The sequence below is a fragment of the Helianthus annuus genome, chromosome 2 (genome assembly GCF_002127325.2).
Source record: "Helianthus annuus cultivar XRQ/B chromosome 2, HanXRQr2.0-SUNRISE, whole genome shotgun sequence".
Classification (NCBI taxonomy): Eukaryota; Viridiplantae; Streptophyta; class Magnoliopsida; order Asterales; family Asteraceae; genus Helianthus; species Helianthus annuus.
The window spans coordinates 171,530,986-171,548,927 of NC_035434.2; the positions used below are offsets into that span (position 1 = coordinate 171,530,986).

The following is a 17,942-nucleotide window of genomic DNA, read 5'->3' on the forward strand; positions in this document are numbered from 1 at the left end:
TATCAAGATGCACTTTCTATAAGAGAACAAAAGCACCAAGAAAAAAGAGAAAAAGGTTAAGAAAAACATGACTCATGACATTTACCAAGTGAAGAATGACACTAAGCTACATTCTTAGTACCTTAAAGTAGTTACAAAGAATACAAATGTGCTAAAAATTGGACTTTGACTATCCAAATAGCAAACTGGTGGCTTTTTATTAGCACCCTTTTCCTAACTTTTTGACTACTTTTCAATAACTTATTTATATAATTTGTCTTGACAGCTCACTCCAATCATCTTTCCTATTCATTTTTTCTTAATTTGTTTGTTATGATTAAAATATAGACCATATTTAATTCTTTGGTTTGAGTTTTATCTTGGCTACTTAACTTTCAAGTCCAATTTGTGTAATGCTAATTTCTTTAGTTTACCAATATCAGATTCTTGATCTTGTTGGAAGAATCTACTAATGATCGTAAACAAGATTTCTTGTGTTTTCCCCATATTATTTATCAAGGCACAAGAGTGATGTGAGAGACGACGTAATGTCGGTTATCAGACCATGTGACTCTGATAAAAAGTAGGTTTATATTATCCAACATTCGACACTTACCATTTTTTCTAAACTGCATATACACACCCCCGTCAAATCTACTCCTAAAATGAACTTATTGTTCACTTTATGGGACTTAGACGGACACCACTTTGATGGGGATAAACATCTAGTGTCACTAGACCAAGAGGTCATCAGCCCTGTTCACTAGAGATAAGCTACCGGTACCGAACCATACCATTAGCGAAAGTACCGATCCCCAAAATCGCAAAAAAATGGTACTGCTACCGGTATCGAAACTGCTCGGTAGGGTGCCGGTACGTACGGTATTCGAAGGTAAAAAGTCGGTAAAATACTGTACCGTACCAAACTGAAAATACCGATCCACAAAAAAAAAAAAAATCAAAAAAGGGTACCATATTGATACCGAAATTCGTTCGGTATGGTATCGGTACCGGTACCGAAAGTGCTCGATACGTAGGGTATTCGAAGGTAAAAAGTGGGTAGAAGACCGTACCATACCAAACTGAGAGCACCGATCCTAAAAAAAAGATCAAAAATAGGTACCCAATTACTACATTTCTATGACATTTTCCCTTTTGAGTATCCACTATTTTACGGATTTTTTTTTGGTATCATGTGTATAAATATTTGAAAAATGAACCCAGTAAAAAGTTCCCGGGATCTACTAACAGTAAAAGTAAAGGTAAAATAGTAAATCAAGATTCATCATGAGTGGTTCTTTCCTCTGTCCTCTATCTCATTCTATTAACAAAGATGACAAAAAACTGTCTTGGTTTTATACCCTCCACTTTAATTAAACTATAGTAACTCAAAAACACAAGATTTGTAGATAATAATAATACATTGATGTTCTAAAACAAAGTCTTGTTTAGTAGATATTCATTCCCTTCTTTTCCTTCATTCTTTGCATCAAAAGTTAACTTCCAACTTTCAAGAAACTTGTTTCATTTGCAAGGAATCTTGTTATTTGCCTAAAATCCTTCAAAGATTTCACCTTTTCATGCTCTTTCTTTCTGGGTCATCTTTATTTCAACTAATTGAAGAATACCCAATTCTCTTTTAGGGTTTTAATATCAAATTTGAGTAATCTTGATTGGTAAAGTTCCTTGCTTGATGGGCTAGTGATTAGTTCATCTTTTGCCTTAAATCCTTCAAAGATTTCACCTTTTAATGATCTTTTTTTCTGGGTCATCTTTATTTCAACAAATTGAAGAATACCCAATTCTCTTTTAGGGTTTTAATATCAAATTTGAGTAATCTTGATTGGTAAAGTTCCTTGCTTGATGGGCTAGTGATTAGTTCATCTTTATTTGCCTTAAATCCTTCAAAGATTTCACCTTTTCATGATCTTTCTTTCTGGGTCATCTTTATTTCAACAATTGAACAATACCCAATTCATGTTTAGGGCTTTAACATCAAATTAGGGTAATCTTGATTGGTAAAGTTTGTTGCTTGATATGTATTTTTTCAGATGATTGATTAGTTGATGAAGGGTATTTTCATGAGGGTTTTGTTCTGCAAGATCCACTGTCCTTCATTCATATGTTTCTGCAAACCATCAACTGCTTCTCATCTTTACAATTCCAACACTTTGAAATTAGAAAATTCCCATCATGCCCCTCAAACATCAGTTGTTGTAACTGTAACGGGTCATCAATCGGATCACAATCATGTTGATGAGAATCATGAGATTGTTGAAGCCACTGAAAAAGAGGTTTTAGAAGATGGAAAGCAGGAATCAGAGATTGAGATTTGTGTTCTTAGGAGTTGTCTGAAGAATAAGTGCAATTCGCAATCGCAATCGCAATCGAATTCGGGATCCGGTTCGCCTGTTGACCGAAAGAAAGTGCAATGGGTAGATAATTTTGGGAAACAACTTGTTGATATCAGAGAGTTTGAATCCAGGTTAGTTTTTAAATCCTTCATTTAGTTATAGTTTTATGAATGTGGGAACATATTTTCGTACCAATTTGATTGTTATCGGTTTTGTTCATCTGGATTTTCGGTTTCTGATCGTATAAAGTTATAGATCTTAGGATATTTTATCATAAATGTAGGATCAGTGTTGTAAGAATCGCTAGGCGCTAGTCGGGCGGTGGGGTACTGACTAGCGATTAATTGGGATTAATAGGGATTAATCGGAATTAATCAGATCGAGATTTTTATATGTAATCTTTAGATCTCTCTAGAGGTTTAAGTTACCTTCACTCTAATTTTTAGTTATATATATACATACACATTTTTGTATGTAGTTTTCTAAAGTAGACATGTTTTAACCCCCCCCCCCCCCCCCCCCCATTAACCCATCTTTTTAAGTAACTGTAAGGAATTTATAAGGTTTGGTCGAAATTTGGCCGACGTCCTGCCAAAATTTGGCCAGAATAGGACCGCCATTGACCGCCTAGCAATTAATCGGCCGTTAATCGGTGAACCTCCGATTAGTGATTAATCCGAGACTAATTGGAGACTAGTCGGGATTTTTACAACCATGTGTAGGATAAGTTTGAGAAAAGATTGAATCAAGAACTGATCAGTGAATCTTGCAAGAGTTCAAATGAAGGTTAATAATCTTTCGATGGTGATTGTCGAAACGACGATTAAGTTTTATCATTGTGTTACTTTATTTTATAAAGTTGCGGAAATTCGAAATCTTGTTGCTTTTATTCTTGGGGATTTTCGGTTTCTGATCATAAAAAAGTAAAGATCTTGCAATGGGGATTGATTCTTGTATCATTTGCGTTTTTTACGACAGTGAAACAGGGGATACAGACAATGAAGAGGATAATAGCGCTTGCTTTTGCTCGATTCTGTGACGTTTCGTAAAAAAATCTACGTGTTTATAGAATAAGAAACGATCGGCTGTAAGTTCATCCCTTCATTTCTATATTAAATTTGATATAAAGATCGAGTGTAATTCCTGCAAATATCCAAGCTACATTTTAGATTTTGTTTTGTAATTCCTTTAAGCCGGCTCTCTCATGTGTTATTATGTACGAACTTATGTTATTAATGAGCTTCCGGAACTCTTCTTCTGCTACCACATTCGGTTCTTGGTCCCATTACGATAATTCTGGTAAATTTGTCGCTTTCAGTATTCTAATGTACGGTTTTAACGGTTTCTTGAATTTTTAACTACCCTTTTGTGTGAAACGGGAGTTAATGCAGTAAAGTTTGTTGCTTTCTGTGTTCTGTTATGGGATTTTAACCGTTTAGTTGATCTTCTGAATTGCCCGTTTGAGCGAAATAGGAATTTATGCGAGAAAAGAAACAAAAGCCGATTTCTTGCTAAAAGTAGAAACTGGAAGCACGAGTTCGGTTCTTAGTCTCGTTATGAAATGAAAAGAAACAAAAGCCGATTTCTGGCAAAGTTTGTTGCTTTTTATACGCGGGTTTGAAAATGGAAATTTATGCAGGACCTACAATGAGTAAATTTTGTGCAGAAACTCGCCAAATTCTGGTAAAGTTTGTTGCTTTTTATATGCGGGTTCATCATTGTTTGCATACTTTACCAAACAAATGCTATGTGAAAAACTAGAGTAAATTGTCATTTTAGTCCCTGATTTTTTGTCCAAATTGTCATTTTAGTCCAAATAGTTTTTTTTTCTCCTCCTCTGGGTCCCTGACCTTTCCTTTTTCTTGCCATTTTGATCACATTGTCTAACTTAGTCTAAAAACCAGGTTATAATCAGGGGTATTTTTGGCATTAAATTATTATGAGGTTTATAAATTATGTTGTAAAGTGTAAACTACCCCTGGTTATCACTACACAACAATTATGCCAAAAATACCCTTGGTTATAACCAGATTTTTAGACTGAGTTAGGCAATGTGATCAAAATGGCAAGAAAATGGAAAAGTCAGGGACACAGAGGAGAAAAAAAAACTATTTGGACTAAAATGACAATTTGGACCAAACCTCAGGGACTAAAATGGCAATTACTCGAAAAACTAAAATAAATACAGGTTTCATTGACGAGTTAAATAAAGTAAAAGAACGATAAAACTTAGGTTTTACTGTTTTAGTATACTTTTTTATCTTCTATATAAATGTATCGTTCGTCAAGTATCTTTCTGTGATTTGTTTGGTTTAGACATGTATGTCTTAAAGAGGCACAATGAATGAATGGGTCAGGTGGGTTAGGGTGTCTGGAAACACTTTTTTTATTACCAAAATTTTACTTTTTATTTTTACAAATAACGTCAACAATAAATTTATGTTATTTGGTTTAGACATGTATGTCGAAAAGAGGCAAAATAAACGGGTCAGGTGGGTTGGGTCGTCGAAACACTTTTTTTCCAATATTCTTGTTTTTTAGAAAATAATTACCGGCGCCAAAAATAGATATTATTTCATAGCAGTCGGGGTCGGGTCAGTTAACGGGTCTACCGGCCAAACCGGGTTATTTTAAAGAGTATCAACTGGACCCGTTCTAAGTTAGCTAGTTTAATAAGGAGCGACCCGCTGCATAACTGAGTGACCCATGTCAACCTATATATTTAATTACGGGTCATGATTAACGGGTGTATGAGGGAGGCAACAGCAGATGATGGCATTGCATACTCTATGCAGCTAAAGGTAAGAAACACTTAAATTTAACCGTTAACCGTTAAGATAAAAGAATTTATAATCTTGTAAAGTTTCTGAATTACCCGTTTGAGCGAAATAGAAAGTTATGCAGGAACAGAAACAGAAGCCGATGTCTTGCTAAAAAAAACATGTCAGTTCCGTCCAAAAAAAACATGAGTTAATTGCCATTTCGTCCCTGTGGTTTGTCCAATTATTATGTTCAACCTTAGATTTTTGGATGGAACTGGCATGTTCTAGGAATGTCAGGGACGGAAATGGTACAAATTTGAAATTTGGTCTCAATTGACGTAATTAGACAAACTACAAGGACGAAAATGACAGTTAACTCAATGTAGAAAGTTCGGTGAGCAGATCATGATCAAGATTCAGGAAAATAGCCCAACACGCAAACCGAACTTAATTTGACTATAGTCTGCACACCGTGTAATCCACTGTTTGCAGAATAATTGAACGCGTTCTTCGTGTTCATCTGTTCCCAACACGCAGACCAAACTTAATTTGACTATAATCTGCATACCCGTAATCCACTGTTTGCAGAATAATTGAACGCGTTTTTTGTGTTCATTTGTTCACCAACCGGAGTCTTACGTGTCACTGTGTCAGCTTGTTATTGCTCACACACCCTTCAGATTCCCGAAAGATACCGGAATATTCCCGGAGATTCTGTTGTGTGAAATGTTGAGTGATTGGTTTGAATTTAATGATTGTAGCAGGGGGGAAAGGAAGTCCAACTGGTTGACTTCTACAAGTCAATGGTATGAACCAAATTGCAAAGATAATACCCAATTTTAGTTTTTTTATTACATTATTATAGGTTAATGTGTTAAGTCAGCAATCCGTTGACTTTCACATTTGACGTTGACAAATAGAACCAGCTGGTTTAATTTGTATCCCTACTTGAAGAAACAAGTTGCAAAATTATTCTGGTAACTAAACGAAGTAATTGCATTAAGACAATTTTATTTGATACATCTTTCAAATAGTTAGCTCTTGCGACTGGCTTGGTTGTGACCATTGTTTAACTTACAACGGCGGTGTCCAGCTTTCAGCTTGGCGTGCACATGTGTTCAATGTGTAGCCCGTGGCCAATGTGTTATTCGTTGAAGTGCATGCATCAACACCGTTGCAATAGTCTCCCATTTCATGAAGAGCAAGGAAGTCATGTTTGTGCATTCAAGAATTTCATTTAGCGTTAAACTAGAGGTTCTGGTATGTGTTTCATGTTACCAGGAGTTTGTTTAGGATGTTTCACGTCTATGCTTTATTAAAATTTCGAGTAAACGTCAGTTTACAATGCTGTAGTTAGATTCGCCTGACACTTTTGGCCACTTTAAGAAACCTTTGGACATCTACATCCTTTAAAATACATGAAAAAAATATATTATCCACACTTGTTACCTATAAAAAAAACTATATTATTAGCAAAACATTAATTAAACTCGTAGACAGAAGTTAAATTAATGTTAATTACCCAAAATACCAACCTGCCCATTGATTAATAACAAAATATCGATTAATAACTTTCATACTTTTATAGATACTATATATACATATAATAATTACATATTCAATAGATAATGAAATACATATATTAGTTACATGTCCAAAAGTTTCTAACCATAGGGTTGTAAAATGACGTTTACTCTAAAATTTAAGTTGGGTCTTAAGAATAGTGGTGAGATCTTGCAAAGACTAGTAGTTGCAAGTCGTGTTTATACACAATATAGCATAATGTCCTATTCATAAATTTACATCGAACGTCCCACCTTTACGGGTAGTCATTTTAACTTACCAACATTCATAAATTTAGTAAAAAAGCTTATTAAGTGCACGTAACATCAACTGATTTTTAATTTAATGTTTAGTGTTTGCAACTAGTCATTACATGACTCAAAATTAAGAGACAAAAATGTTTTGAATATATAGAAATCAAGTAACTTGATATTGGTTATACAGAATAATAATGCTATACGGAATCAAAAAGAATTACAAAATTGTCAGGAAAAAGAATAGCTTTTTATAACACAATCACTATGCTTATGGCTGCAACTCTTATCAGTAGCCACCATAAGGTTGCTGACCATAACCCCCACCTCTGCCCATCATCGGATTATAATTTCCAGGCGGCATAAATCCGGCGGCAGGTGGTGCTTGCCTCTGAAACCCTTGGCCATTGTTCATTCCCATACCCATATTTTGTGGCATATGGTTCATTCCCATGGGCTGGTTTAGACCTCCGTAACCACCTCCAAACCCTGGCCCTGCGCCCCTGCACCCATTCCCATTCCCATTGCTGAACCCGCACCAATTCCAGAACCCGAACCCGCCATGGGGTTGGATGCGGGTCTTAGAGCACTCGCACCAGCACGTCCAATTCCAGAACCCGAACCCGCCATGGGGTTGGATGCGGGTCTTAGTAGCGTATAAATAATAAAATAAAATTAAATTTCTGCTTGGTTGACTGGCCTTTTTTGTCTTGACAATATACTATAAAAGTCTTCTGGAAATCGACCCCTTTTTTCTTAAAAAAAAGAGTGTTATTCAAAAAAGCATTTATCAATAAAGTGTTGTTCAAAACTATTTACTAAAATAGTGTTTTTTCTGATTTTTTGCCCCTATTATTATAAAAAACAAATAATACTAAATAATCAAAAAAACTCATGATTTTTCTTTTGCAGGTTATAGCCCTAACATGATCCATTCCCTACATATATGTGTGTGCGCGCTATAAAAAAACAAAATAACTCACATCCATCGATGTTCAAATTAACGAGTCCACGGTTCAACGTATCAGTCCAAATTGTGGATTTGGTCTCCAACTTTTCTTTCGCACGTTGTTGAGAAGCTACAGCAAGTGCACCTGTTAAGCAGTGACAGTCTGACAGATGGTGGTTGGGTGGCCTTGGAAGTATTTAATTGTAACTGTGGTTGTTGATAGAAACTTGAAATCAAGGCAGCTGGCGGTGTCGGGGCTGACGTAGGTTGACCGTAAAACTGGAATCCGCAGTAAAGGTTATTATTAGGTTGACTGGATTTACCATTGGAACTGCGAAAACCTGCCTGTGAGACGGAACCCGACTGAGAAAACATCAGTAGAAGGGACAGCTTTAAAAGGACCATCACCAAATGGATCACCAAACTGCTGCAAAAAACACAATACAAGCATCAAATGGTGTGTGCGCACAAACACTTGTGTGCACTCATGTGGTGAGTTTTTATGACGCACTTGAGTTCTGGTTCCTTGTCGGAGATCACTGAAGGTGTGGTGGCTGCCGGAGTAGGTACGGTGGCAGACAAAGGTGGTGTGGATAGTGCCATGTATACTCAGTCCTTCAAAAACAGACAACTGACAGAGAACAAAACGAGTATTATTAGAGGGTTAAATAACTTGAAGAATGATTTTGACTAAAGAATCGGTGACTAAAATGGGGTAAATAAAAACTATTGTTTTTCTATTAAACAATCAATGTTGCTGCTTGTATGAAGCTCATGATTTTGACTAAGGAATCAGTGACAAATCAAGCCATAGACATTCATTCATGAGATGTTTAATCAAACAAATGGGTCCCAAGTATAATTCTGCAGCCACATGTGTTTTAAAATTGTCTTAGAAAAGCAATGTTACCTCATACATTAACCTAAAGCTTTGATTTGTATCATATACCTGATTTAGTACAAAGGAAGTAGCAAAATAACATCAAAATAAAGCACTGGCATTTCATCGAACACCTTGAATGCATGACAAAAACAATCGAAACACATACAAGGTTCAACTGATGAAAGCTTACAGAGATACTCAATAGTTGAAGAATATGCTGATTGGGGTTCGCAAAATCGCTCGTACTCTTCTTCTTCTTCCTGAGATTCATCATCCTTTAAAACAGAGTCTTGTAAGTCTCTGATCTTCTTAATTCTTCAACCTTTGCGAGATTAATCACAATCTTATTTGGATTCATTCTGCAAAACAGAGCCTTGCTCTGTGATCCCTATAAACTTGCAAAACAACGAATGATTCCTTCAGTTGAATGGACTGATTTCAGAATTGATGGTTAAACAGGATACAAACAATACTTTCACATTTAACCTTCTACTTCTAATATTTACATATTAGGCACTAACTCTACTCACAGAACTTTCTAACATAACTAACAAGGTTTACCAACTTATTTATTTATACACAATATAGCATAATGTCCTATTTAATTTGACACAGCAAAGCGAAATGGCCACCCATTGTGTTGGTGGCAATTTTATTCATCAAAGAAATAGTGAATATCGTCTTTTAAGCGATCCTGAACTTGACGCAATCAAGACTCTAATGCCATAAACCTATTGTAGACTTTTGTTTAGAAAAAAAAAAAAAAAAGAAAAAAAAAACTTTGTTGGAAATTTGATTTTTAAGTATGGAATTATAAAGTTTTGTATCATCTTTTGAAGTTATAGTTGTAATTTTATGGAATTATAGGCCTCACTAGTCACCCGATTCTACTGTTCGGTACAACCCAATACAACCGGTTGAACCATGTTAAGACCAACCCGGTAGAGTATAAAAACCGGTTTTTAAAACATTGCTTACAAGACTAATATTTGTCCCAAATTATACGTCCAAAGACTTAAGTCTTGACAATTTGTATCTAGTTAAGAATCATAAAAGTTGGTCATCATGTAAAACACTCACAAGTGTTCACACATTTTTTTAGACCCAATTGATACTTTCTAAACAATTTCTTTCCACTTTCAAAATATAATATAGAGTTAAACTGGACTTAAGTCTTTGTATCTAGTTTTAGAATACAAGTGTTCACACAATTTTTTCAGACCCAGTTCGTACGTTCCAAACAATTTCTTTCCACTTTCAATATTAAATATAAAGTTTGGGAAAAAAATAACCATTTTCTTCCAAAGATAAAAAAAACCAACAAATACAGAAATTGGTCTTAAAATAATTATCGAATGCTCCTAAGTCCTTACTATTTATTTAATTATTTTAGTAAATCACACGAATTGTTTTGACATTTTGATTTAATAACGTTCATAACTTTAACAAAAATATCTATTAAATTTGAGGAAAAAATGGTTTAAAAAGTAATGTTTATTGTTTGTAACTAGTCATTACATGCTTCAAAATCAAGAGACAAAAAAGTTTTGAATATATAGAAATCAAGTAACTTGATATTGGTTATACAGAATATATAGAAATCAGTTTTGAGTAGTTGACCCAACAGATTATGAAGCAGGCCCGACTGAGAAAACATCAGTAAAGGTTATTATTAGGTTGACTGGATTTACCATTGGAACTGGGAAAACCTGCCTGTGAGACGGAACCCGACTGAGAAAACATCAGTAGAAGGGACGGTGAAACTTGAAAGGTGATTTAGATTGTTGAGTCGAGAATACATCAGTAGAAGGGACAGCTTTAAAAGGACCATCACCAAATGGATCATCAAACTGCAGCGTAAAAACACAATACAAGCATCAAATGGTGTGTGCGCACAAACACTTGTGTGCACTCATGTGGTGAGACTAGGATTAGAGATAGTTGGAGCAGGTGGTTCAGATAGAGAACCAAACGTCTATTAAGTATATTTCAAGTACAACTATAGTAATTAATTAACAATAAACAGTCAGGTACAATTGTTCGCTGCCGATATCACGTCCTTCGGTATCAGTGACAAATCAAGCCATAGACATTCCTGAGATGTTTAATCAAACAAATGGGTCCCTAGTATAATTCTGCAGCCACATTTGATTTGAAATTGTTTTAGAAAAGCACTGTTACTTCATACATTAACGTATACTAAGAAAGATTACATATATATTATAACCTAAAGCTTTCATTTGTATCATAGTACAAAGGAAGTAGCAAAATAACATCAAAATAAAGGTGAGACATTTCATCGAACACCTTGTAAGCATGACAAAAACAATCGAAACACATACAAGATTCAATTGATGAAAGCTTACAGAGATACTCAATAGTTGAAGAATATGCTGATTGGGGTTCGCAAAATCGCTTATACTGTTCTTCTTCCTGCGAAATTAATCACAGTCTTCTTTCAATTTGTTCTTCAAAACAGAGCCTTGCTACCAATAAACTAGCAAAACATAATAATCTTATGAACAACGAATGACTACAATACTTCCAAATCTAACCTTCTACTTCTAATAATTACGTATTAGGCACTAACAGAACTTTCTAGCTTAACTAACAACATTAACCAACAATGTTGATGTAAACAACAGGGTAGCCCTGTTCACAGCCCTGTTTATCAATAAATCATTAAGGCTCTTCTTGTCTTTGGGCTTGTACTAGTAGTTGCAAGTCGTGTTTATACACAATATAGCATAATGTCCTATTTGACACAACAAACCGAAATGGCCACCCATGGTGTTGGTGGCAATTTTATTCATCAAACAGACTTAAAACTTAATAGAGCATTACATTTTACAATACTATACGTGCATCCATAATTGAGAACAAGAAGAAATAAACACAACACACAAAAACAAGAATGAAATCCAACATACAATACAACTATGGATATCAAACCCTTCGCACTTTTGCAGTGAACACCATCACTTTCACATAAACCCAATTTTCAAGGCTATTCATGACGTGAAAAAAAGCATGTCTCCCACGGCGATTAACAATTAAAGCAATACACACCATCCAAAATCCGGTAACAAAACCACTGGCCCCTCCGATATAAAACCATCTTTCTTCCCCGTCATCCATATTTTCACGAGCGACGGGTGGACCTTCTAATTCTTTATCTCCTGGACAATATTTGGACAGGGGAAGTCCGCATAGTCCTGCATTTCCGGTGTACCTTGAAGGTTCAAAGGACTGGAGTTGAGTGCTAGATGGAATTCTTCCTGACAGGCTATTATACGACACATCTAGATAGTTTAGCAAGGTCATTTGAGACATGCTTGATGGTAGTCCTCCTCTAAGATTGTTTCTAGATAGATCCAAAATTAGAAGTTCTTTCATCTCACCAATGTTTGATGGGATCTCTCCAACAAGAGCGTTCATTGACAAGTCGAGTGCAATCAAATTATGAAGATCGGTTAGGTTATCCGGGATTTTTCCTGTTAAATTGTTGCTTGATAAATTGATGATCTTTACCAGTTCTAGAGTGCTTCCAAATTCACGCAAACTTCCTTGCCACTTGATCATGGAACGGTCAACATACACGCCCCCAATACCGTAAACAGAATGCAGATTTTGGGATTCTGTTAATCCATCTTGAACCATGGAAGTGAGATTACCAAGACACGAGGGAATGGCTCCTTGAAGTTTATTCATCGACAAATCTAGAATTTGTAGATCTTCCAGCTGACATAAATGTGAAGGGATGGTTCCAATGAATTTATTTGATGCTAAGATTAGAGTATACAATCTCGATAACCTTTCCCCGATCCAACCAGGCACGTAACCAGAAAACTTGTTGGCCCCCAAATTCAAAAAGGTTAACTTGGTTAAATTCTTTAAAGATAAGGGCAATTTTCCCGAGAAGTTGTTATTGCATAAATACAAGACCTCAAGCTTTATCAAAAACTTGATAGAAATAGGAAGCCTTCGAGATAGATTGTTATATTCTAGACTAAGAATTCTTAGGCTTGTAAAATGCCACAAACAGTCTGGAATGGGCCCAGTGAATGCGTTGTGTGAAAGATCAAGAAAGGACAAAGACCCATCCTTAATTTGGCACAAAAAGAAGATTTGTCCAGATAAATTATTTTTTGAGAGGTCTAACACTTCCAAACCGGAAGGAACATTTCGTAACCATAAAAGTTGTTGGAACTCAAATCTATGGTAGAAGAAACTACAGGGTCAAAATTTGATAACATATCTGTTACTATCCCGGTAATATTGTTGAAAGAGATATTCAAATATCTTAAACGAGAAGGCCACGATTTCCAAAAGTCCTCTGGAATGTTATCTGAAATTCGAGTATCGGAAAGATCAATACTCGAAAGATTTTTCATTGTTTGAATCCATTTGGGGAAACGAGGTCCTAGCTTGCAAGAACTCAAGTCAATAACTTCTATGCTGGAAATGTTTGACATTTTAGATTCTAAAGGAACTCCTTCGAGTGAATTGTTTGAAAGATCAACATATAAAATATTTGACTTTTCAATATTTTCGGAGATGGCACCTTTAAGTAAATTGGAAGAAGCGTATAGTGTTTGAAGCTTGGGTAGTTGCCACACCTTATCACTTATAGTTCCATCTAACTCATTATCAGAAAGAATTAGCCATTGTAGGGATGAAAATTTTTGAATATCATCTGACAATGACCCTGTGAATTGGCTAGATGTGGCATATAAATGTTGTAAATTAACTGATGTGCACCCAGACAAGTTACTCAGAAAATCAGGTAATTTGATAGGCATTAAGTTACTACAGAGATACAAAGATGTCAAACCACAGAGATTTCCAAGATATTTGGGAATCCCATCTAACATGTTCCCAGAGAGATCAAGATATTCAAGTGCATTGCTAGTTAAAGGGAACTACCAGGGATACATGGATGAGATTGTTTTCTGTGAGACTAAGGTGAACAATAGATGAAGAAAAAGAAGAGTCGACATATGAATAAGAATACGGGTGCATCACATGGGAGAGGTCACATCTATCTAAGTCTAAAGAAGATAGTTTTTTAAGACTTGAAATCACATTTACCCAGTTGTCTACTTTGCCCAGAGATGTACCTGACATGTCAAGTCTATCCAACTGAGAAAGGTGAGACAGCCAGTCTAGGTTTTCAATTGTGCAATTACTTAGAGATTCAAGTGAAAGCTCTTGCAAGTTTGTGAGGTTTCCAAGTTCTGAAGGAATGGTTCCATTAAAATAATTCAAACCAAGGTTAAGATACCTTAATTGGGTCATGGAACCAATGAACATGGGCATCGTTCCATTAAATGAATTGAAAGAAAGATCAAGATAATTCAAGTAGCTTAAGTTAAGCAATGAAGGACTAATCTTGCCTTCAAGAAATCCATAGCTCAGGTCAAGGCTTGTGACACGGGATTGGTTGTTGCACGTGACTCCCCTCCAGTAACAACAATCATTGGTTGCTACTTTTTCTTCTTCTCCAGGTGTCCATGTAGTGAGAATGCCATAAGGGTCGTAATGAATGTATGATTTGAAATGAAGAAGAGCTTGTCTCTCCTTTTTCGTACACTTACCGGTACGGTGGCGGGGGAAGTGGGAGGTTGTGTCATAGGCCCGAAAAGGGCAGTTGTAGTTGTTAATGATTCCAACACAAAGACTGAAGCAATAAAAAAGATAATAGGATGGGTAAAATGTTTATGGTAAATCTTATTTGCCATTTTTGTTGTATCAAATCTTAAATGTTTGATATGTCACCAAATGTGGCCAGCTTTATATACACAAGAAATTTAAAATAACCTAGTAACCTACCTCATATAAAACAGAGTTTGTGTTGATTTTTCAAATAAGGTAATTTTCTTTTTATTTTCATGACCAGATATTTATTTAGAATTCATGTGGAATGTGGAGCGTGCGGGACTTATAAGACACGTTGATTATCTTTCAATTTTCATGACCACATATATACGTGCTTAAAATTTATGTGGAATTAGACTTCCAAAGACTCAAGTCTTCACAATTTGTCTCTGATAAATAATACAAAGTTGGTTATGTCAAAGACTAAGAAGTCTTCACGCGTTTTCTTCAAACCCAATTGATACGTTGGAACAGTATCTTTCAACTTTTAAGTGGTGGGTATCTAGATGACTTTCACTAGGGGAGGTTGTTAGTTGGAGTCTCGTTCATGACAAAATGTGTGTGCGAACCATGGGTTTTACCACAGTGGGCCCCTTTACCATAGTGGACCTTTGGGCGGTGGATTTCCTCTAGAATTGGCGACGGGCCAAGTAACAAATAGCAAGTCTTATATTAAATGTTAAAGACTCGTAAGTCTTTATATATCTATTTTGTATATATAACCAAAACGATCATGTGGTAAGGTCATATTGTGGTTTTGATCAGTTCTTTTAAAAACTTACATCTAACGTCCCACCTTTACGGGTAGTCATTTTAACTTACCAACATTCATAAATTTAGTAAAAAAGCTTATTAAGTGCATGTAACATCAACTGATTTTTAATATAATGTTTAGTGTTTGCAACTAGTCATTACATGACTCAAAATTAAGAGATAAAAATGTTTTGAATATATAGAAATCAAGTAACTTGATATTGGTTATACAGAATAATAATGCTATACGGAATCAAAAAGAATTACAAAATTATCAGGAAAAAGAATAGCTCTTTTTATATCACAATAACTATGCTTACAGCTGCAACTCTAGCTGCAACTCTTATCTGTAGCCACCATAAGGTTGCTGACCATAACCCCCACCTCTGCCCATCATCGGATTATAATTTCCAGGCGGCATAAATCCGGCGGCAGGTGGTCCTTGCATCTGAAACCCTTGGCCATTGTTCATTCGCATACCCATATTTTGCGGCATATGGTCCATTCCCATGGGCTGGTTTAGACCTCCGTAACCACCTCCAAACCCTGGCCCTGCGCCCCTGCACCCATTCCCATTCCCATTGCTGAACCCGCACCAATTCCAGAACCCGAACCCGTCATGGGGTTGGATGCGGGTCTTAGAGCACTCGCACCAGCACGTCCAATTCCAGAACCCGAACCCGCCATGGGGTTGGATGTGGGTCTTAGTAGCACTCGCACCAGCACGTCCAATTCCAGAACCCGAACCCGCCATGGGGTTGGATGTGGGTCTTAGTAGCGTATAAATAATAAAAATAAAATTAAAATTTCTGCTTGGTTGACTGGCCTTTTTTGTCTTGACAATATACTATAAAAGTCTTCTGGAAAATGACCCCTTTTTTCTTTAAAAAAAGAGTGTTTACGAAACGACAACTGACCCATTAGAGATAAAGCATCATCCAAATTCACCCATGTATACTCAGTCCTTCAAAAAAAGACAACTGACAGAGAACAAAACTATTTACTAAAATAGTGTTTTTTTTCTGATTTTTTGCCCCTATGATTATAAAAGAAAAATATAATACTAAATATATGTTCAAACTAATGAGCCCATGGTTCAACGTATCGGTCCAAATTGTGGATTTGGTCAACTTTTCTTTTGCACGTTGTTGAGGAGCTACAGCAAGTGCACCCGTTAAGCAGTGACACTCTGACAGATGGTGGTTGGGTGGCCTTGGAAGTATTTAATTGTAACTGTGGTTGTTGATAGAAACTTGAAATCGAGGCAGCTGGCTGTGTCGTGGCTGACATAGGTTATTATTAGGTTGACTGGATTTACCATTGGAACTAGGAAAACCTGCCTGTGAGACGGAACCCGACTGAGAAAACATCAGTAGAAGGGACGGCGAAAGGTGATTTTGATTGTTGGATCATCAAACTGCTGCATAAAAACACAATACAAGCATCAAATGGCAGACATAGGTGGTGTGGCAGCGACCGGAGGTTCAAATGTCTTAACCCGTTTAAGCATTTATCTTAACCCATCTGACCCATTAGAGATAAAGCGTCATCCAAATTCACCCATGTGTATGTAAACGGGTCGATAGTGCCATGTATACTCAGTCCTTCAAAAACAGACAACTAACAGAGAACAAAACGAGTATTATTAGAGGGTTAAATAACTAGAAGAATGATTTTGACTAAAGAATCAGTGACTAAAACGAGTATTGTATGAAGCTCATGATTTTGACTAAAGAATCAGGGACAAATCAAGCCATAGACATTGCTGCAGCCACATGTGTTTTAAAATTGTCTTAGAAAAGCAATGTTACCTCATACATATTATAACCTAAAGCTTTCATTTGTATCATATACCCGATTTAGTACAAAGAAAGTAGCAAAATAACATCAAAATAAAGGTGAGACATTTCATCGAACACCTTGTAAGCATGACAAAAACAATCGAAACACATACAAGATTCAGTTGATGAAAGATTACAGAGATACTCAATAGTTGAAGAATATGCTGATTGGGGTTCGCAAAATCCCTCGTACTCTTCTTCTTCCTGCGATTCGTCATTTAAAACAGAGTCTTGTAAGTCTCTGATCTTCTTAATTCTTCAACCTTTGCGAGATTAATCACAATCTTCTTTGGATTCATTCTGCAAAACAGAGCCTTGCTCTGATACCAATAAACTTGCAAAACAACGAATGAATGATTCCTTGAGTTGAACGGACCGAATTCAGAATTGATGGTTAAACAGGATACATACAATACTTTCACATTTAACCTTCTACTTCTAATATGTACATATTAGGCACTAACTCTACTCACAGAACTTTCTAACTTAACTAACAAGGTTTACCAACTTATTTATACACAATATATAGCATAATGTCCTATTTCTATTTCTATTTGACATAGACCTGGCAATTCTGGCCCAATGATATAAATATGGGTTGACATGGACCTAAAAAAGAAGAGTCATGGGCTGTTTTTGGTTAGCAAATAAACTTAAGGGGGTAGAATGGGCTTATCAAGTTTCATTTATTACCTTGAATGGGTGTGAGGATGGGTATTTTAATATTATTGAACGGTTCATCATTGTTTGCATACTTTACCAAACAAATGCCATGTGAAAAACTAAAATAAATACAAGTTTTATTGACAAGTTAAATAAAGTAAAAGAACGATAAAACTTAGGTTTTACTGTTTTAGTACACTTTTATCTTGTAGATGAATGTATCGTTCGTCAAGTATCTTTGGTGATTTGTTTGGTTTAGACATGTAAGTCTTAAAGAGGCACA

The 17,942-nt window shown here is 35.9% G+C and overlaps 3 protein-coding genes across 3 annotated transcripts; 1 reads left to right on the forward strand and 2 right to left on the reverse strand.

Annotated features, from left to right (window-relative positions):
- The first annotated feature begins 1,383 nt into the window (after nt 1-1,383).
- LOC118488352 lies at nt 1,384-3,748 on the forward strand. Its single transcript, XM_035985805.1, has 2 exons — nt 1,384-2,464; nt 3,312-3,748. Exons 1-2 carry the CDS (start codon nt 2,046-2,048, stop codon nt 3,370-3,372), a joined length of 480 nt encoding a protein of 159 aa, XP_035841698.1. The 5' UTR covers nt 1,384-2,045; the 3' UTR covers nt 3,373-3,748.
- Nucleotides 3,749-7,042: 3,294 nt separating this feature from the next.
- On the reverse strand, nt 7,043-17,715 carry LOC118488354. Its single transcript, XM_035985813.1, has 4 exons — nt 17,190-17,715; nt 8,935-8,996; nt 8,373-8,492; nt 7,043-8,288 (listed from the first exon to the last, which is right to left on the reverse strand). The coding sequence occupies exons 1-4, from the start codon at nt 17,212-17,214 to the stop codon at nt 8,181-8,183; spliced, it is 315 nt and encodes a 104-aa protein (XP_035841706.1). The 5' UTR covers nt 17,215-17,715; the 3' UTR covers nt 7,043-8,180.
- Nucleotides 8,692-14,518, reverse strand: LOC118488353 (receptor-like protein EIX2). The gene is made up of 2 exons (XM_035985808.1): nt 11,052-14,518; nt 8,692-8,875 (listed from the first exon to the last, which is right to left on the reverse strand). The coding sequence occupies exon 1, from the start codon at nt 12,453-12,455 to the stop codon at nt 11,691-11,693; it is 765 nt and encodes a 254-aa protein (XP_035841701.1). The 5' UTR covers nt 12,456-14,518; the 3' UTR covers nt 8,692-8,875; nt 11,052-11,690.
- Nucleotides 17,716-17,942: the final 227 nt, after the last annotated feature.